General features: G+C 30.6%; 3 protein-coding genes across 3 annotated transcripts; 2 read left to right on the forward strand and 1 right to left on the reverse strand.

The window, feature by feature from the left end:
• The first annotated feature begins 1,350 nt into the window (after nt 1-1,350).
• Nucleotides 1,351-6,734, forward strand: LOC126686050 (phospholipase D alpha 1). Its single transcript, XM_050380070.2, has 4 exons — nt 1,351-1,560; nt 1,759-1,874; nt 2,694-4,596; nt 6,035-6,734. The coding sequence occupies exons 2-4, from the start codon at nt 1,776-1,778 to the stop codon at nt 6,466-6,468; spliced, it is 2,436 nt and encodes an 811-aa protein (XP_050236027.1). The 5' UTR covers nt 1,351-1,560; nt 1,759-1,775; the 3' UTR covers nt 6,469-6,734.
• Nucleotides 6,735-12,802: 6,068 nt separating this feature from the next.
• LOC126653760 (thionin-like protein 2) lies at nt 12,803-13,641 on the reverse strand. Its single transcript, XM_050347697.2, has 2 exons — nt 13,257-13,641; nt 12,803-13,036 (listed from the first exon to the last, which is right to left on the reverse strand). Exons 1-2 carry the CDS (start codon nt 13,516-13,518, stop codon nt 12,972-12,974), a joined length of 327 nt encoding a protein of 108 aa, XP_050203654.1. The 5' UTR covers nt 13,519-13,641; the 3' UTR covers nt 12,803-12,971.
• A 7,834-nt stretch (nt 13,642-21,475) lies between these two features.
• On the forward strand, nt 21,476-22,273 carry LOC126688315 (early nodulin-like protein 21). Its single transcript, XM_050382967.1, has 2 exons — nt 21,476-21,691; nt 21,820-22,273. The coding sequence occupies exons 1-2, from the start codon at nt 21,511-21,513 to the stop codon at nt 22,167-22,169; spliced, it is 531 nt and encodes a 176-aa protein (XP_050238924.1). The 5' UTR covers nt 21,476-21,510; the 3' UTR covers nt 22,170-22,273.
• Nucleotides 22,274-22,551: the final 278 nt, after the last annotated feature.

Here is a 22,551-nt window from a genome sequence, read left to right on the forward strand (position 1 = left end):
TTAACATTTTAGTTCTACACTGAAATATTGTCGTAGAATTTCTTTAAACTACATATATCAAAAATATTATACCTAATTTGTGATATGATAATAAATTTTAAAAATTATTGATGCAATATGTCAATTTAATTATAAGTGTAAAAATTATATATTATCTTTGTCATATTGTCAAATGTAAATTAAAGTCAATCCTATATTTCTTTCGTTTGTCATATTGTAGATGTTATTAATTTTTTTTTAAAAAAATGGTTAGGTAATTGTTGATCAAGTATTATGATTATACTTTTTAATATCAAAAATAGAGTCACGGATATTGGTGAAAATTGATTGAATACTTCACTATATTAACCAGTAGACAATTTATTTTTTATTTTTATATGCAGAATTGCACTGGATATTAGTGTAAATTATCAGTTTCGTATAGGACCATCATGTCAATTTTTAAATTTTAATTTTTTATAAATACTAACCATCTCAGATTTAATTTAATAAAATTTAATGAAATCGAAAAAATATAAAAAGTAAAAGTATATAAAAGATTTTCAACTTTTTTTTAAAAGTACATATCAACTCTTTTATTTTTTATGGGCACAATTAAGCCTTCATGCTTTCAAAATTGAACAATTAAACACTCGCTGTTTTAAAAACGAACAAATAAACAGTTTTAACTTATTTTTTGGACATTTATCCCCTCTAATTTTCGGAAAACATTTTAAATATTAAAATTATTTTTAAACATTATTCTTATATGATTATGAGAGACATGTCAGCCATTAACAAGTATTTCTAATGTTGTTAAACGAAAGAGGTTTTTGTTCTATTTGGAAATAAAGAGAGCTTAATTGTATCTAAAAAAAAAGTAAAAAGTTGATCTATACTTTTATTAAAAAAAATGAGGATTTTTATGTACCTTGTGCCTATATAAAATTATGAAGAAAGCGTCAACGTGTTCTCTGAACTTGTAACACGGGGTCATCTAATTTAATTTATACTTTTTTGAGCAACTTACCCAAAACTCTTCATTTTTAATCAAATAACCCCATAAATTATATTTTTATTTCAAAAAATAGATTTAAGATAATTATATCCAACAATTAGAAAAGTATTTAATTATTTTTTTACATTCCTCACCTCCAATTTGTATTTTACGCGTTTCAGAACTATAATTATAGGATTATTTGACTCAAAAATAAAAAAATTTGGGGTAATTGCTCAACAAAAATATAAATTGTGTTAGATGATCCCGAATTATAAATTCAGGGGAGCATTAACCCTTTCTTCATAAAATTATGCCATTTGAATCCACTAAAAAATTACTCTGTTTGACACGTATTGTCGGCAATGATGAAAAAGATAAATCACAGAAATATTTGTCCCTAAAATGGTCAAATATGACCCACTCTGCTTCAGCCATTAGCTTTTATTAGCGCCTAGTCTCTCTATCTATCCACATTCAATAATCACATTTCAGATTTAATAATTCACACGGAGCTAAGATCGGATCACACCGTTGAATTTTGAGCCTCTCATTTTCAGATCTCTGTTTTTCTTGATCCAAAAGTAAGTGATTATTCTCTAATTTTTGGTTTAATTTTTGATTTAAAATTTGATTGATTGCTTAAGAAAAATGAATAAGAGGAAATTCACAGTGTGATCTTATTATCTACTACTTGTGTTGATCTATTTTAGGATTATACACTGTCGTTTTCGCACGCGAAATTAGTTAATATTTTTCTGTTTTTGATTGTTCGTTAACAGATTTTCGAAGGTGAGAAATGGCGCAGATTTTGCTGCACGGTACTTTACATGTAACAATCTATGAGGTGGATCAGCTTCATGGCGAAGGTGGTGGCGGACCCCGCTTCTTTCGTAAGGTATATCCAGATTTGGAGTTGTTAATGAATCTTTTTTTTATTATAAGAAAATTAGTGTTGTATGTGAAGTAAGGTGAAGACTGTTTGATAGTATATAATATTGGAGTCTTTGATCTGCTTTTGAATGTGATGTATCAGTCTCCGTCATTTATATTGTTTTGTTTTGGATGATGAGTATTTTCGGATAAAGAAGGGTTCAGACGTTTTTAACCACCGAATAGGGATTGTTATTTATTATCTGCTAAGCGTTTAATATCTTGTCTTGAGGTTTCGTTTGGCTGTTAGGTAAATAGGAGAAAATTGTTTGGAAGTGATTGTTTCTGTTAATCTCTCATCGTAGGGGCTGTGCCTGTGAGCGGAATTCAATAAATTTTAATTTTTGATTTATTTGTTTGGAAATTTTGCTACTACATGATGCACAGCAGGGAGATTTTATATTGTTTTCATTGGATTGAAAAGAAAATAGGAAATGGACGATGAGAGAAATTTTTAGTCCTTTTAAATCTGCATAGAAATGTATTGCACATTTATCATAAACATTTTTTCGGATCACTCTTTTCTATAGTAACTTCCCTTACTGTAGGTATATTACTATGGAAAAATTGTGTTGTGTTCAGCAAACTGCAGTAATTGATGTCTATGTTGAAATTTTATGGCCTGCGTTTGTCGACATGCACAGGGATGTCTGTCTTATTTTGCCTCAATTTCAATGTCTTAGTGTCAATTCTTCGGTTTTCTCTTTTTTCTAGAAGCTGTATATGTACAAATATGTCAACCGTTATTATAGAATTAACCTGCTCCTTGTTACTTCTGTTTTAGCTTGTGGAAAACATCGAGGAGACAGTTGGTTTTGGCAAAGGCGTCAGTAAACTCTATGCAACTGTTGACCTAGAGAAGGCCAGAGTTGGGAGGACTAGAATACTTGAAAATGAACAAAATAGACCCAGGTGGAATGAGTCTTTTCATGTTTACTGTGCTCATCAGGCTTCAAGTGTGATATTCACTGTCAAGGATGATAATCCTATTGGGGCAACCTTGATTGGAAGAGCATATGTGCCAGTTGAAGATCTCCTAGATGGAGAAGAGATCGATAGGTGGGTTGAGATATTGGATGGTGACAAAAACCCTATTCAAAGTGGTTCTAAAATCCGTGTGAAGCTGCAATACTTCGAAGTCACCAAGGACCGTAACTGGGGACGTGGTATTAAGAGTGCAAAATATCCTGGAGTACCTTATACATTCTATTCACAAAGACAAGGATGTAAGGTTTCTCTCTACCAAGATGCTCATATTCCAGACAAATTTGTTCCTAAGATTCCTCTTGCCGGGGGCAAATTTTACGAGCCTCAGAGGTGCTGGGAAGATATCTTTGATGCAATTACCAATGCAAAACATATGATCTACATCACTGGCTGGTCTGTTTATACTGAAATCTCCTTGATAAGAGACTCAAGGAGGCCAAAGCCAGGAGGAGATATCTCTCTTGGTGAGCTGCTTAAGAAGAAGGCAAGCGAAGGTGTTAGGGTTCTTATGCTGGTGTGGGATGACAGAACCTCTGTTGATTTATTGAAAAAGGATGGACTTATGGCCACTCATGATGAGGAAACTGAGAATTTCTTCCAGAATACTGATGTGCATTGTGTCCTGTGTCCCCGAAATCCTGATGATGGTGGAAGTTTTGTTCAGGATCTACAAATCTCTACTATGTTCACTCATCACCAGAAGATTGTGGTGGTGGACAGCCCAATGCCTAATGGTGATTCTGAGAGAAGGAGAATTGTTAGTTTTGTTGGGGGTATTGACCTTTGTGATGGGAGATATGACACCGCATTCCATTCCCTTTTCAGAACTCTGGACACAGCGCACCATGATGATTTCCATCAGCCTAACTTTCCTGGTGCTTCAATCGAAAAAGGAGGTCCAAGAGAACCTTGGCATGACATCCACTCCAGACTTGAAGGACCTATTGCTTGGGATGTATTGTTTAATTTTGAGCAGAGATGGAGGAAACAAGGTGGTAAAGATCTGCTTGTTCAGCTGAGAGAACTAGAAGATGTTATTATTCCCCCATCTCCTGTTATGTACGCTGATGATTTTGATATATGGAACGTCCAGTTGTTTAGGTCAATTGACGGTGGGGCTGCATTTGGTTTCCCCGAGACACCCGAAGATGCTTGCAGAGCTGGGCTTGTCAGTGGAAAGGATAATATCATTGACAGGAGTATTCAGGATTCTTATATCAATGCGATTCGAAGGGCAAAGGATTTCATATATATTGAAAATCAGTATTTCCTTGGAAGTTCCTTTGGCTGGAGTCCTGACGGCGGTGTTAAGGTTGAGGATATTAATGCATTGCATCTAATTCCCAAGGAGCTTTCACTTAAGATAGTCAGCAAGATTGAGGCAGAGGAGAGGTTCACTGTTTATGTTGTTCTACCAATGTGGCCAGAGGGTATCCCAGAGAGTGGATCAGTTCAGGCTATATTAGACTGGCAGAAGAGGACCATGGAAATGATGTATAAAGATATTATCCAGGCTCTTAAAGCCAAGGGCATCACGGAGGATCCTCGGAACTACTTGACATTTTTCTGCCTCGCTAACCGCGAAGTGAAGAAAAGCGGTGAATATGAGCCTTCACAGAAACCAGAGGCTGATTCAGATTATATAAGAGCACAGGAGGCCCGACGCTTCATGATTTACGTTCATTCAAAGATGATGATTGGTATGTGACTCTGACGATCTCTTCACTTTTGTTATTTTCAGCTTCTTATAAGATTCTAAACTTTTTAACTTTACAACAGACATGGTATTTAATGGCATTTTTTATAGGTTTTAGCGGCATTTATAAGTGCCATTATTTGTTTTACTGGCTAGTTCCAATGTCCCTAGAAGTCAATAACGGCATTGAATTGAAGCGCCCGTATATTTATACTTAAATGCCACTATAAATTGAATGCTATAATGGCATTTATAACTGCCGGCAAAGATAATTCCTTTTTACATAAAAGTTAGTTCAGGTATATTATTGTGGCATTTGAAAGTGCAGGTAAAACACAATCATAAACAATAAATATAATTGACACTAGCACCTGCAAATTCCTTAATAATACAAATGCCATTTTTTACATTTATGCTCTCTAATTATAAAGTAAGATAATCAGAATACTGAGAAATAATCTAATACTAATAAGTAATAAATAGTCATTCTGATATTGAAATAATTTACAAAATATTCAAATAAAAAGAACCACATCACTGTCATTCTAATATGCGTTGTACACACTAAAAATTAACACTACAATAATAATTGGAGGACATTGATTTTACTTTCAATAAGCTCTAAATTTGGATGAAAATATGCTCCTCCATATCATTAATCGGCTTATAATATATAACCTGGAAAAAATACATAACTATATCAAATTAAAAAACAAACCATACTGCTAATGATAGACCATAATTATAAATGACATATACTTTTACTTCATTGAGATCAACTAGTGAAACAAAAAGAACATTATAAATATCTTATAAGGTTATGAACATAGATTAAGAGTTTGTTTTCTGAAAGTAATTAAGGAATATAATTATATATCCAAGTTTGCTATATTGGTGTCAATTTTAAATCTTTTATCTGCTTTTTTTTCTCTTTTTTTTCTCTTAATATACCCATTTGCTGCAGAAGTTTATAATTCTTATAAACTATTTAACTGATGGCACATACAAATAACCATAAACAATTAGTGAAACATAAAACTACAATACGGTGAATTGGTGATGTGTATGTAATAATTCAATGCCAAACTTTGATATAATTACCTGAATAATTAGTTGCAGTTTCCACAAAAGGATTTTAACATGGATGTTTGATCAAGATGATGCTTACTGCACCAAATTAGAGGCAGCTTTGTCTCAAATTGTAACTAATAGATAATACATCATTAAACTTACTTGGTGATCTCGGAATTGCAACTATGTAAAACCACACTGAAAAGAGATAATTAGGTACAACTAGTCAGTTACTACAAGAGGATTAATATAAATGCTATTATTTTTTTAACAGATAATATTTTTTTAGCGTTATTTTATACAAATGCCACAAATAAAATTTCATAAGTGTAATGTCCTGTGGTGCATTAATTTGACTTTGGCTTTTGCAGTTGATGATGAGTACATAATAATCGGGTCTGCCAACATCAACCAGAGATCAATGGATGGTGCCAGGGACTCAGAAATAGCCATGGGAGCCTTCCAACCACATCATTTGTCAACCAGGCAGCCCGCACGTGGTCAGATCCATGGATTCCGCATGGCACTATGGTATGAACACCTCGGCATGCTAGACGATTCGTTCCTTACTCCAGAAAATGAGGAATGTGTGACGAAGGTGAACCAGATGGCCGACAAATATTGGGATCTTTATTCAAGTGAGTCGCTTGAACATGACCTACCTGGTCATTTGCTCAGGTATCCAATTGGAGTTACTAGTGAAGGAGAAGTTACGGAGCTTCCTGGAACTGAGTTTTTCCCCGACACTAAGGCTCGTGTTCTAGGTACCAAATCTGATTACCTTCCTCCTATCCTGACAACTTAATGGAACTCTTATCCGGTTTGCAAATAATTATCTCACCTACCGTCTCGCTAATATTCCTACTTATAGCTGGAAAATAAAGAATGTTATGGTGTATCTATCGGTATTTTTTGTGCTAGGATGACTGTATCAGGATTTACAGATGTGTCAATGCTTTCGCGTGTCGTGATGCTCTATTTTGAACGTTATGGCTTGTTTATCTGATTCGTAAAATGTTTCACATTGGAGAAAAATTCAGTTTACGTAATTAAGGTTTGATTGGTTCATAATCAGTGTTTATGAGCTTAAAAACAAATATTATTTTAGTTGAATTGGGGTTAAAATTGTCAAACAAAGTTTAATTAACCATAATGCTATGCAATTTTGAGATGAATGTTTTGCTAGGGGAAAAATAATGTTTTTTCTTGCAAAATCATACAAATTTTGCTATATCTTAATTCCTTTAAAATTGCATTTTTTTGCCTTTTTAACTTAATGTGGCAGCTGTAGCGTTTTTTAAGCATGATTATTCATCAAATATACTATGATTAGATCAATTTTGTTTTCAGTGAATTTAATGTTGGGGTTGATTGTAATGTGAATGAAAAAAGAGGATTACTTTGACTTTTCACATACTGCTCTTGATTTTTACATTAGATGAAAATGACCGGTTGGATTCGATTTTATACTATTTAGAATTATGTTTAATCCTTGACTCTGGCAGTGGCAACTATGTAGTCTTCGAAAGAGAAGAATGCATTCTTGTTTACATATCCTCCTAATGTGAGTTGCTCATTTCTGAAATGGATTGTTTTAATATTATATTAAACTTTTTAATTTTTGCAATAATATCCAAATTGCATTATTTTGTTGCAATAATAGCCAAATTGCATTTTTTATGTGATTTTTTTTAGTTTTTTACCATTTTTTGGGACTTTTACTATATTATTATACATCAAAAAATAATAATAGTCTAATATTTTAATTGAAAACAAGAAGTTCGGCCATTAATTTGGTTATTATTGCAACAAAAAAAATACAATTGGATATTATTGCAAAAACTAAAAAGTTCAGATAAGATTGCAACAAGTCATAAAGATTTGGATTTTTTTACCATTAGACCTTTTAACTAATATGCACCAACTTAATTACAATTTTTTTTTTTTTGAAACAAAACAATATCATTAAACGCTTACAGCTGAAAGATCAGCCAATACATATTGTTGAACCTCTTGGGGGACATAACCCCTCCAAGTACAGACATCACTAAAATGACATAAACCTTTACTAGCTAGGAAATGAGCTACTTGATTAGCTTTCCTGTTAACATGAAAGAAACCCAAACAGTTAATATTTTCCAGCATAGAATAACAGTCTACAGCTACCAAACTAACATCATTACACAGCTTGTCGTTGTTATTGAAAGACTTCACTACGACTTCTGAATCAGAATTGACTCGAAAAGGAGTTAAATTATCTCTCTTTGCCAATGTAATGCCATTTCTAATAGCAATAGCTTCACCCACCTCAGTTTCTGCCAACCAATTGTACCTTGTATGCCCTGCTACAAGAACTTTGCCTTCCCAATCTCGAATAACAGCGCCAGTAGCAAAACAATTCTTCCTTTTATCAAAGCCAGCATCAACCTGTACGCAGTAAGTCCCTCTTTTTGGAGGAATCCACCGACCATCTCCATCCTTTGGTTTACCTGCAAACAACACAGATCCCATCTTCCTGCTCTTATTCTCATTTACAAACTCTTCAATATACTTTACAGCCCAATCTACTACATTATTTGTAGCCAACATAGTCTGATCAAACAACATCTTGTTCCTATTTGTCCACACAGACCAGATAATAACACAGAATAAGGCAAAATCAGTCCTACTCAGATTGTTAAAACAGTAAATTATAAAATCTTTACTATTCCAGGCTTCATTAACTCTTAACCTCCCTGCTGACTCCCACTCTCTCCACACTTCCTTAGCACTCGAGCAAAACCATAGAGCATGAGTTACAGTCTCATGTTTTTTACCACAACAAGGACATAAAGAATCAATCTTCATTCCTCGTTTGATTAAGCAAGTTCTAACTGGTAACCAATCAAAATACACTCTCCAAATGAAAATTTTAACTTTTAATGGAATTTGTAATTTCCAAAGATTTTTCCACCACATCAACAAACCATCAGACTCTGAGGACGAAGCCCCACTCTCCTTCATCTCAACAGCTAATCTATAACCACTTCGAACATTATAAACACCTTTCTTATCAAAATGCCATCTCAGCCTATCTTTCTGATTCGTCCTAGGAAGGGGAATGCACAGAATAGCATCAACATCTTCTCTGTTAAAAGCAGACTGTAAAAGATCTTTATTCCACTCCCCATTCTCCAAAATCAACTCTTTAACTTTCAGATTTAAACCCAGAACAGGTTTACTCAAAACTTTGAATGTAAATTCACGAGGAATCCATTTATCAACATATACACTAACCTCCTCTCCATTACCTATTCGCCATCTCAACCCTGCCTCTATCACTTTCCTGCCCCATAAAATACTCTTCCATGTGTAGGATGAAGATCTGGGCTCTGTAGCTTCAAGGAATTCTCCATTTTTAAAATATCTGCATTTTAGAATTCTGGACAGCAAGTTGTTAGGACAGGTGATAATCCTCCAACTTTGTTTCGCAAGAAGACTCCTATTAAAGCTTTCTAAATCCTTAAAACCCATCCCACCTCTACATTTAGGCTTACACAAAGACTGCCAGCTGGTCCAGTGCACCTTCTTCTTATTATCAGAACTACCCCACCAGAACTTGTTACATAATTTTTCTATCTCCACAATCAAACCTTTTGGAATCTTAAAAACATTCATATAATAAGTAGGAATGGATTGTATAATAGCTTTAATTAACACTTCCTTACCTCCACTTGAAAACAGACTCCCTCTCCAAGTTTGCAACTTACTCCAAATCCTCTCTTTTATAGAACTAAAGCTATCTCTCTTCTTTCTACCTATAGCAGAAGGTAAACCTAGGTATCTCTCATGACACCTAACAACAGTAACCTGTAAAATACTTTGAATTTCACTCTTAATATCGTCTCCTGTTCCTTTACCAAAACACAAGGCAGATTTATCAAAATTTATCATTTGGCCAGAAGCCTTGCCATAATCTTGCAACAACATCTTCAAACACCTACATTCCTCAACATTTGCTCTAAAGAAAAGCAAACTATCATCAGCAAAAAATAAGTGAGAAACATGAACATTTTCCCCAAATCTTAAACCCTGCAGTTTCTTATTCTCTATAGCATTATTAATCATGCAGGAAAGACCTTGAGCACAAATCAAAAACAAATAAGGAGATAATGGATCTCCCTGTCTTAGCCCCCTCCTAGGAACAACTTCTCCTTCCACAGAGCCATTAATAAGAAAAGAGAATTTAACAGAACTCACACACATCATTATCTTATCCACCCAGCTCCTACAAAAGCCCATTTTAACAATCATCTCTTCTATAAAACACCACTCTACCCTATCATAGGCCTTAGACATATCTAATTTTAGGGCAAGAGGACCATTTATCTTCTTCTTAGAGTTTTTTATGACATGAACACATTCAAACCCTATTAATGCACTGTCCACTATTTGTCTACCAGGAACAAAAGCGGTTTGAGCCTCATCAATAACACAACTCAGAGTCTTCCTAAACCTATTAGCCAAAGCCTTAGAAACAATCTTATAAATCACATTGCAAAGACTAATAGGTCTAAAATCAGAAATTTTCCCAGCTTTTTTAACTTTTGGAATCAGGGCTATCACAGTCTCATTCACACTATGCAAGTCATCAACATTATTCAAAGCTCTAAGACAAACCTGGGTAATATCAGCCCCGATAATGTCCCAGAATATTTGATAGAACATTGCTGGAAAACCATCCAGCCCAAGAGCTTTAGAAGGCCCCATATCTTTCAACGCTTGCACCACCTCCTCTGCCTTAAAAGGCCTACTCAGCAGCTCATTCATCTCTGAATTCACCGTAGCCTGCACAACATCAGTCACCTTCTGGATATCCTCTCTCTCAGGCATACTAGATTCAAAAAGATTTTTAAAATATTCCAGCACAATCTTTGTAATTTCTTCTGGCTTTTCCTTTCTTACACCACCAGGATCTTCCAGCCCCTCAATTTTGTTTCTAGCCTTTCTTTGAGAGGCTTTCCTGTGAAAATACCTGGTATTTTTGTCACCGTGAGCTAACCAATCTGCCCTCGACCTCTGTTTCCATTTAATTTCTTCCTTCCACATCAGGTCTTTAAGGATTAAATCCACCTCTCTGATTTTTTCCATTGGAATTCCAACTTGATTAGAATCCAACAGAGCAGCTAACTCACTCTTCTTCTCCTTAATTTGCTTCTGCAAATCCCCAATCGCCTCTCTACCCCAACTACTGAAGTCTCCAGCACATCTCCTCAACTTCCTCCTCATATCATCAAGGTTCTGATCTCCAAAATGAGAAGACCAAGACTTACTAACCTGTTCTTTGAACCCCTCCTTAGTAGTCCAAGTCTCCTCAAACAAAAATCTCCCATTTCTCCTCCTTTTCTGATTCACTCCCCCACTTGCTTTTTCTTTTAACATCAATATAGGTCTGTGATCAGACCCCCAAAACTCCAGGTGAATCACTGAAAACTCGGGAAAACAACATTTCCATCTCATGTTCATAGTAAATCTGTCTAACCGTTCCTTCACCATCCCTGAACCTCTGTTACCCCACCACGTAAAACCACTATCAACGCCCCCTGCGTCAAACAAATCACACTCCTCCAAAGCTTCCTTGAAATTTTGAATTAGATAATCCGGTTTTTTCACACCACCTAGCTTCTCGGAGTGATCCAAAACTTCGTTAAAATCACCACCACAAAGCCATGGCCCATCGAAAAAAGAATTTAATCTCTTTAACAGAGTCCAAGAATGAACCCTTTCAGACTGATTTGGGTTTCCATAGAAACCAGTAAACCTCCAACTCTCTCGATTGTTTTTTTTCACCAAACAATCAATATAGAACTTTGACGAGCTTAAGACAGAAACATCTTCCTTTTCTGCCCAGAGCAAGCCCAATCCCCCACTTTTACCTTCACAGCTGACCCCAAAGCTACCTTCCATACTCAATTTCCTGCTCAACACTTCAAGTTTCTCAACACTCATTCTAGTCTCCATTAGAAAAACAACAAAGGGCTTAAATTTGTGAACAATTTCACTCAAATAATTGAATGTCCTAGGTGAGCCCATACCTTGGACATTCCAACAAAGAATACTCATTGTGCGCGGCGAACCTGCTGAACAGGTTTCGCCGATGTGCTTTCATTTGTTTCCATACCAGCTTCATCATCCTCATTTGAAGAAAATTCATCTGGTTTCCCTTCTACTTCCCTTTCTTTTGTTCCGCCTATATTACAATTTTAAAGAGTGGCTTTATGGACTAACTTCACTAGATTTTGAGAAGATAAATTTATAGACTAAAATACAATTGTTTATTTTTACTTTTTATACATATAAGTAAAATTTCATTTTCTTTTTAAAAAGATGGAGTCCATGTATAGAGGTGGATCCGCCTCTATGACCCCTCATGTTTATTTGAAGGTGAGGGAACCTCAATTCAAAAAGTTATTATCTATCTATACTATATATAAAAGCACGGATGGGGGGGGACAGGCAAATTTACTGAATAATCCTTTTCAGTTTACTACTAAATAAATGTTTTAAAGTCATTAACTAATTAGTTATTTAATTAATCATTATTGTAATTAAAGTTCTAATTAGAATAGTTAGCTAAATTATCTCCAATTTAGTTTTTAATATGTAAACAATAACTAAATTGTCTCCAAATTAGTAGGAATGTCTATCTTTTAGTTTGATTGAACTACAAAATTAATATACTGTATTTGGTCAATATATTATTATTTAAATTTCTATCTTATTATTTTTAAAGATATTATTAATAAAATTAAATTAATTATTTAATTATGATTATTATAAAACCAAAAGAAGAATAAATTCAGTATGGAAAAAAATTTAATAACCGAATATATTTACATTTACAAAAATTCTTAACTAATTTAATATTAATTATAAATAAAAAAATTGATATAATTATAATAAATTTACTAATATGTTCATTGAGGAGTTACGTTACGAGCCACGTGCATAGCATGTAATGCGAAACTAGTCTTATAAACATATCAAACTCATGCAACTTACATAAAACATCAAATTTGAGAGAAGACAATTCTTGGATTATTGGAATAATAATTATTTAAGTGAAACATTGTTACATAGCTAAGTAATCACTAATTGGGTTTCATGCCACGGACATATAAATCAAACCGTTTTATTAAAAACTATATAATTGAGTAGTTTCGATTGTGCTACATACACTTATTATTTCTTTAGTAATCTAAAGTAGACATCTTAATTACAATAGAAATCTTGATTCCAAGAACACCATGTTCAATGTATGCGGACTAATCAATTAGAACCAGTCACACATGATTGTGAACAGCCACCTACACATCCTTCAACTTCATCCAAATCTGCAAAACATAATCAGTGATAAACAGCCATCGGCCAGTGAACTAACGAGAGTGAATTTTTATTATTATAGAACTAACAATATCCAATGGTCACTAATAATAAAAATGCGCCTCTCGTACCATTTTTTTCAATAATTTTGAGAATCTGTAAAAAAAAATTAACCGGCGCACATATTATTTGAGTTTTAGTTCATTGATAGTAAATTATTGAGACACTTACGATAATTGTCTGCAGAGATGAGACCGGAGCACTCGGAGGTGGCGCAGCCAGCGGTGCAAAACTGGTGGGTGCTTTGCGGGCCAATTGCAGCTGGGTTAATGATGCACTTACCAAAGCATAAACCGGGGCAGGCCGGTGTCCATGGCGGAAGGACACATAAGAATAAACATTTCTTCATGCATTTCTTGAAGCCATGGCGAAATAATTTAAAGCCGTTGGATTGCTCAACAAGCATCCCACTAATCACCACACATAACAACATAAATGACAGTTTTTCTCTCCATAGTAATGTATTTGCTACTAATCGAGATTATAATTTGCTAATTGCCTCTCTTCTTGTCTCTAAATTGAGTTTCTTGTGGTGTTTTTATAGTTGTTGAGCATGTAAAACTCTAATTAATATATGCATACATGTAGTCTAGTTCCAATGTTGGCACTATATTATCTATTTACAGAAAGTGACCTTAATTATTGGACTGTAATTATTCGCAAAAGAGCTAAATAAGTAAATAGCAATCAGTCATATTATTATAAACAATGGGTTAAAAATATTTGAGTGGATTCATCAAAAAAAAAAATTGAGTGGTGCTTAAACTCTAGGCTCTAGCTATGATATCTAATTTAAATTAATACTTTGATTTAAATTTATTTATTTATTAGGCTTAATATGTTTTTTGACTTCTGAATTTATACCCATTCATCACCTCTAATTTTTCAGTTTCATTAAACTTTTTGACATCTCAACTTATAAATTTTGCTTGTTTAATCTATAAAAATGTAAATGACATACATGGAAAAAAATACTATTGAGCTGCCAGAAGGATGAAATGGATTAAAATGGAAGATAGAAAAGTCGAATTGGTGAAAGAAAAATACTCATTTAAAAAAAAAACTTATAATTTTTTTAACAAAAAACCCATGAGTATAAAAAAACATTAAAATCAAATTCATTTTAATGAAAACACGATTGACAAGATATTTCTATTTGTAGTTTAAGAATTATACGTCAAGTGTTTTATTTTTAAAGTTGATTTTAATTTTTTATATATGAAAATGAAAATGAAATTAAAATTTATAAGATTTTTGATTTTTCTGTATTTTATAATTTTGATATAATGTTTTTTTCTTTTTTGAAATGGTAAAAAGGTTAATTTTTCAAAATTTTAAAAATAATTTATTTTAAAAATTAAAAATTTACTAATTATATATAGAGTAGAGGATTAGTTTTCTTAATAACAAACTATATTATATAAAACATTAAAATTGGAATGTCAAAGAGATTAAACTGAAAGATGAGGCCAAATGAGTAAAATGTCTAAGTTCAGGGATCAAAAAAATACTTTAACTGTATAACACATCAGTTCAATTTCAAGAGGCAAGATATATTGACGTGTCTTTTTTAATTTGAACCAAACGTTTGTTTCAGCTAGAAAAGAAGAGTCAAGCAATTATAAAACGACAATTTCAGATGTTAAGTAAATAAAGTTTACAGGTTGGGATGTCAAAAAAGTTGAACTAAAACATAAAGAGTTAGATAAATATATAAGTACAAATTTAAGGATCAAACAATATGATAAGTTATTTTTTGATGCCATTTTTTTAATTTTTATTTCACTTGAAAATATCTTATTCTTTTTTGATCTAATTAAATTGATATAATAATCTGTTATAATTTTTGTTCTTAAAAAATATCTTACTCTTTTTTTATCTAATTAAATTGATATGATAACCTGTTAAAATATATATTCAGAATATATTGCACATCAAATGATATTTTAATACGTATATTTTTTGAAGTAGCTTCTAGCATGACAATCGATAAGGTAATAGAGTTTAAAAATATGTTTTACCGGTTTAAATCAATATGGTTGTCTGAAATGAAGATTAGATCTACTAAAATGATATGCATAATTACCGCACTTCAAATTAATATAGATAGACTAATTTGCCCTTTAACTGAACCTTGATCCCAGATTTTATCAGTTTTCTTTAACCTCATTAACACTCCTTTTTTATGGGGCTTTGGTATATTTTTTTTTTACAATTTAGCTGAGAAAAACCAAGCCATTTGATATAGAGTAATATCAAAATATAATTATTAGAAAAGCATTTGTTGATTTTAATTGTGAATTAAAATTCATCCAATTATTTTAAAATAGTTCAGAAAAAGCATATTATTCCTTAGAATTTTTTTTTTGGAAAAGTAAACCAATGAATTTATAACGGGACTTTAAACACCCAAAAAAAAGAATTAATAATGATTTTAAGTAGCACTAATAATATGCAATTTTTTAATACTAGTTTCGCATTACGTGCTATGCACGTGACTCGTAACATAACTCGTCAATGTATATTAGTAAATTTATTATAATTATATCAATTTTTTATTTATAATTAATATTAAATTAGTTAAGAATTTTTGTAAAAGTAAATATAATATATTTGGTTATTAATTTTTTTTCCATACTGAATTTATTCTTCTTCTGATTTTATAATAACCATAATTAAATAATTAACTTAATTTTATTAATAATATCTTTAAAAATAATAAGATAGAAATTTAAATAATAATATATTAACCAAATACAGTATTTTAATTTCGTAGTTAAATCAAACTAAAAGATAGGTATTCCTACTAATTTGGAGACAATTTAGTTAACTTTTTACATGATAAAAACTAAATTGGAGATAATTTAGCTACCTATTTAAATGGGATTATTTTTCAAATATCTATTTTGGATAAAGTATTTACATCATTTTGCCCTATCTTTTCCTTTTATCCTACGTTACCTAATAAGCTAAATTATTTAACAAAAATATCCACTATATAAAGAAATCTTAATTCATTTTAGGTTAAACTTTTACATATCCACCTTTTTTTCTCTCTTTTTTCTCTTCTTCTCTCTTCTTTTCTTCTTCTTTTTCATTTGATTTTCAGTTTATCTCCTCCGATTACTTTTCCGTTCGTCTTTCCGGTCGCGCTTCCGTTCGTCTACTTCCGATGAATTTTTCGTCGTTTCCGGTCGTTTTTCCGTTCGTCTTTTCTGTTCGCGCTAGTCCGTTCGTCTCTTCCGTTCGCATTATGGATTTCTCGACTCGTTTTTAGATTTGTGTAATTTTTTAAGTTTTTTGTAATGATTTAAATATTTTGTAAATAAATTATTGTAGATCTATAATTTTTTGTTTATAAAATTGTTATATTATTCATATAATTATTTATTTTGTCTTATCTTATTCATAGATTTGTTTATTACTACTGATTTTATAAAGAAAAAATTGATTTATGGTGCATTTTGTAGTAATTTTATAATATATTTACGTTTTAATGTATTTTTGGTGTATTTATAGTGTATTTCTGTCGTTTTTAGTATATTTATGGTGCATTTGCAGTGTTTATGGTGTATTTACAGTGTTTATGGTGTATTTGCAGTATTTCATGGTGTAAACCACAAAAAAAATTATAAAATGCCATAAATACACTAATTATATATTATATATACACTATTTATACACTATATATACACTACTTATACACTAATCTTACACTATCTAAACACCACAAAAACACTATATATACACTACTGTTACACTATAAAAAATAAAAAAAATTCCAGAAAAAAAATCTATAAAAAATAAAAATTAACACTATATATACACTAATCTTACACTATATAAAAAATTGTCGGTCGGTTCGATCGACCGAACCGAAAAAACCAAAAACCGAAATTAGAACCCGAAAAAAGGTATTTTTGAAATTAAAAAAATAAACAGGTATTTTTGAAATTAAAAAAATAAAAAGGTATTTTTCATAAATAAAAAAAGGTATTTTTCATAAATAAAAAAGGTAAAAAAGAAAAATCAAAACTTGGAAGGTAAAAGTGTAAATAAGTTATCAAAACATGTATTTCAGGAAATTACCACTTTAATTAGGACTTTAATTACAATAGTGATTAATTAAATAACTAATTAATTAATGACTATAAAACCTTTATTTAGTAATAAACTGAAAAGGATTATTCGGTAAATTTGTATGTCCCCCATCCCATCCGTGCTTTTATATATAACTAGTTTTGCATTACGTGCTACGCACGTGGCTCGTAACGTAACTCGTCAATTTAATTATTCATTAAATTTGTTATAATTATATTAATTTATTTTATTTATAATCAATGTCAAATTAGTTAATTTTTTTGTTATAAATAAATACAATACTTTAATTTTTTAAATTAATTGCTATCAGTAATATTTATTTATATATAATTTATTTTTTATTTTTTTTTGGTAAGCCCATCCGGTTTCCAGAGTTTCACCCTAACTAATCCGGATCCGACCCGCGTCGCGCACCTGGCATGGTGCGTAACACTTTTAATTAGCGTTTCAAATAATAGAATGATGTGTTTAATTTTTGAAATTTTAATTTTTACTAATTAAATAGTTATAAGTAATTAAAAAGGATTTTGCTAAATTGTTAAACTGAAAATGGGTTCCTTGAAAGTACTCTTGAGTCTTACCATAATTCCTTTATATACGTCTATTACAAAAGAGTAATGCGATATAATCCAACATTTTTAACCCACCTTTTTATACCGCCTGACGTGGCAATCAAATAGTAGATTGATTAAATTCTATTTTTTTGAGATATACACTTTTGGGTGGGGATTAGACGAATGAAATTTTGCCACGTAAGGTGGGTTAAAGAAGTTGGTACAAAGTGTTGGGTTATAAAGCATTTTCCATTACAAAAATCATCTACTAAGATTATCAAAAGCCTATACAGTAGTAAATTAGATTAACGTTAATAATGAATTAGTTAGCAAATTTGAGAAAGTTGGTTAATCCTTATTTGTTCTATCTAGTCAAAAAATGTTATATATATAATCCATCACTTTTATTATAAATTAAAAAAATTATAAATAGAAAAAGATACAAATATTTACTCTCACTGTTAATTGGAGAAGACGACGGTGTATCAACTGAAGACAACGCCGTAATGTCAACGGAAGACGACGACATTGTATTATCGATGCAATAGATGAAAAAGAATACAATTATACAAAATAGTTAATGAAATATGTAGCTGAAGCATTTTATATATAATATAAAATTAACCTAATTCTATTAAGAGTTTTAATTTAGATTTAACTTCTATTCTCTTAATAATATTCCTAATCGGATTTGGATTCTTATTTTTAAGAGTCCAAAAATTGATAAGTTATAATATTAAATAGTAATTTGTTTAATTAGACCAAATATTTTAGTTGAAAAAAGTTAAATTCATAAAATTAAATCCATATTAAGAGTTTTAATTTAGATTTAACTTCTATTCTCTTAATAATATTCCTAATCGGATTTGGATTCTTATTTTTAAGAGTCCAAAAATTGATAAGTTAAAATATTAAATAGTAATTTGTTTAATTAGACCAAATATTTTAGTTGAAAAAAAAAGTTAAATTCATAAAATTAAATCCATATTAATTATCATATTAAACAATAGTGTTCTAATTAGGACTCTACTCCAATAATAATTACTGGTGTCGGGATTCACTTAGAAAATAGTTTATATGAATTCATGTTATACGTGATTTACTGTTTCCATATAGGTTACAGTTGTTAAATATAAATTAATATACTATTATATGTTATTTAGTGTTTCTATTTAAGTGAAAATCGTTGTTTCCTTAATGAATAAGCATACCACCTTAGTCAAATATAGATTGCTCATATTCAGAAAGAAAATTTCGATGTATTTGGTATTTCTATTTAAATAAAATACCAATAAAATACCATTATTAAATCTAAACTAATATTTAGTGTTTTTAATTAAGTTAAAGTCATTGGTTTCTTAACAAACACATTATAATTAATTAGAAAGGGTTATTAGGTAAATGTGCCTGTCCCCCCCCCCCATCCGTGCTTTTATATATAGTATAGATATAAATAAATTAAATATTTTAAATTCGCATTTATGAAGTTAGCAAATTCCGATAAAAAAAAATGAAGTTAGCAAATTAAAAGTAATAAGAAATTTTTAGGTAGATGCAGTCCACCACGTCATCCGTAGACTAAACCAATCATATCATAACACCTTAATAAAATGAGAATATTTTTATAATATCATTATTTAAAAGTGTATGCAAATAACAAACAAAATTACAAAAATACCCTCATTTTAATGAGATGTTATGATATGATTAGATTAGTACATGAATGATGTGGTAGACTGAGTTTAGAATTTCTCCAAAAACAATAGGCTACTATTACAGTAAAAAGGAAAGTTAACAAAAAAAGCTGCATAGATACCATATATTTTATATTTTAAATATGTTACTTGAAAGATATATTAGTGTGCGGTTATCATTAGCTGGAATGGGAAAATCTCCACCGGAAATATTAATATTATTCCTCTACTCTTCCTTTTTATGAGTCTAAAGCAAATTCGAAATCCAATTACTAATTTACAGCATATATCTATACTATATATAAAAGCACGGATGGGGTAAATAGCCCTTTATAAATTATTACTAATTGATTAGTTAATTGAAGGTTTTATAGTCTTTATCTAATTTTCTAATAAATTAATATAGATAATGTACAATTAGAGTTCAATTTGGATACTAAAAATATAACCACTAGAAACATAGCCACAACTCCGTGAGAGTCTTTTATGCATATTAAACCTATGAAATAATTTTAAAGATGCTCCTGCAAGCAAGTATTAATACAACTAATAAACATATAAAAATGAATTGGACCATTTATTTTTTATTGAGAATAAACGAATTAGACCTATAAATTGATTGCTATATATTAAAAAGTGTACATGATAAATTATTAATCAGAATTTTATACGTTTTACATGAAATAGAACATAATTCAAAAAAGGATAAAGGTATCATACAAACCAAATTAATATTAATCACATTGTCTATTTCTTTTATTTAATATATCACTATTAAATTTTAAAAGGACATATTCATCAAAACAATAAATTATGAGGACATTAAAATAGACATTGTATTTTTTTCTTTCTATTAAAAATATTTTAAAAATATTTTAAAATACTAGCTAAAATTGACTACTTTAATATTTAATAATTGTTATTTTATTTATTATTTAATCATCTATAATTCTAATTAAGAAAAATTACTTCTAATAAATTAATAATTTAATTATTATTCAATATTTTTTATTTATATTCTATATAAATAAGATAGACTACTCCTAATTAACTACTATTTTAATATTTAATTAATATTAAATAATTTATACTTAAATATAATTTATAAGTATAAAAATAATCATCAATTAAATATAAATATAATATTTTGACGAGTCACACTACGAGCCACGTGTGAAACACGTAAAGCGACACTAGTACTAATAAAATATTAGGACAATATAAAAGGGTTAATCACTCAAAAATAAATATAATGTCATCAATTTTAATTAAATTTTTTAAAAATATCAATCACTCGCTCATTTTAAATATGTCCATTTTAAATTTTTTATCTCGTCAATTATATTTTAATTTTATAAGTATTTTGTTATCTAATTTGACACTATTAACACATTCAATGTTGAGAAATAAAAAAAGCAATGATCCAATGTTAAAAATATGACATGCATAAGAATGTAAATATGCGTTTTGCCTAAAAATAAAGATTAATAGTACCAAAAAACTTTTTTTTTGTTTTCTATAAAAAATTTAACTAAACTTTTCAATTTTGGAAAATTTTATCCCAATTTAAAAGATAATGGCTTAAAATAATTATCAAATAAGAATTTTATTTAGCCACAAATTACTATAATTAGATAAATTTGTAATCTGTAAAGATGATTTACGGTACCAATGAATTATATCTCAAGACTCAAATGTTATAAGCGCTAAGCAGCAAACTATTAAGTCGTGAGTTCAAATCCTTCCACAAGTGCTTTTTCCTTCCCAATTATAAAAATTAAAATCATGATTCCCGGATTTAAAATTTCCTTCCACAACATGTCAATATTCATAATAGAATTTCCCATAATAATATGCTAGCTTTCACCTTATTTTACTCAACAGCTTAGTTTAATTCAATGATATTTTCCAGTTAAAATCTAAACGTTTAACACCAAGTCAAACAAAATAAAACCCTACCGTTACCTACAAATCTCCACGTACCTCCTAAAAATCATACTATCATTATCTTCTAAACCCCTATTTATAATTTAATCAACTCATTAATTTTCACTTAAGCAACAACTACAAAACTCAATGGGTTCATGCAATTTTTTTCTGTTTTTCATTATTTTCTCTTCATTTCTCCTCCCTTTTGTAATTTCTACTCAATTAACTGTTGGAGGTGAGTACAATGGCTGGGGTCTTCCTAAGAAAGATGCTCCCATGTTCAATACTTGGGCCTCAAGAAACAGATTCAAAGTCAATGACACTCTCCGTCAGTACTTTCCGCTCTTTATTTATCTTATTTTTCTCGTCGTCTCTATATTTATCTTATTTTTAATCTCGCGTATTTTAATATTTTTTTTATCGCGTAATTTAATATGATTTGTTTTTTTTTTTCAGATTTCAAGTACGAGAAGGATTCAGTAATGGTAGTGTCGGAAGAAGAGTATAAAAATTGCAAACCGACACATCCCGTATTCTTCTCCAACAATGGCGATACCACGTTCGTGTTAGACCGAGCTGGTTTGTTCTATTTCATTAGCGGAGTTAAGGGACACTGCGAGAGAGGGCAGAAGATGATCATCAAAGTGTTGGAAGTTGAAGTTCAAAGCCCAGCACCCAGTCAGTCTGCACCAAATGGGACCGATGATAATAATAATAACACAAAGAAAAATGGTGCAATTACTGAAATTGCACCATTTTCATCAATTATCCTTCTAAGTTTGTGTTTCTTTAGCTTGTTTCTTTAGTTTCATTTTATGCTCTTTAATAGAATAGATTTTGTTCTTGTTTTTGTAGTTAGTATGAAGCTTAAGACATAATTTATATGGTTTTGTGGTTTATTGTTTTTCAATTTTGGAAAATATTCAGTTTTATATATAGTTTTTGTTTTATTTATTTATTGAGATGTTCTTTCCTAATTTTAATGGAAGCAGAGGAAACAATGCATTTTATAAATCCAATCCAATAAGTAACTTGCTTATATTAGGTATGACTTGGGATTAGAGAATTATATATCATCGTGTTGTTTGACATCAACTCTAGTGTAAATTATTAGTGAAAAGAGTGTCTTTTAATGGTGTGGCTTCTAAACTAAATTTATCTACAAATTGGGCTGAGAAAATAGTGTAG

This window comes from Mercurialis annua, linkage group LG6, assembly GCF_937616625.2.
Source record: "Mercurialis annua linkage group LG6, ddMerAnnu1.2, whole genome shotgun sequence".
NCBI lineage: Eukaryota > Viridiplantae > Streptophyta > Magnoliopsida > Malpighiales > Euphorbiaceae > Mercurialis > Mercurialis annua.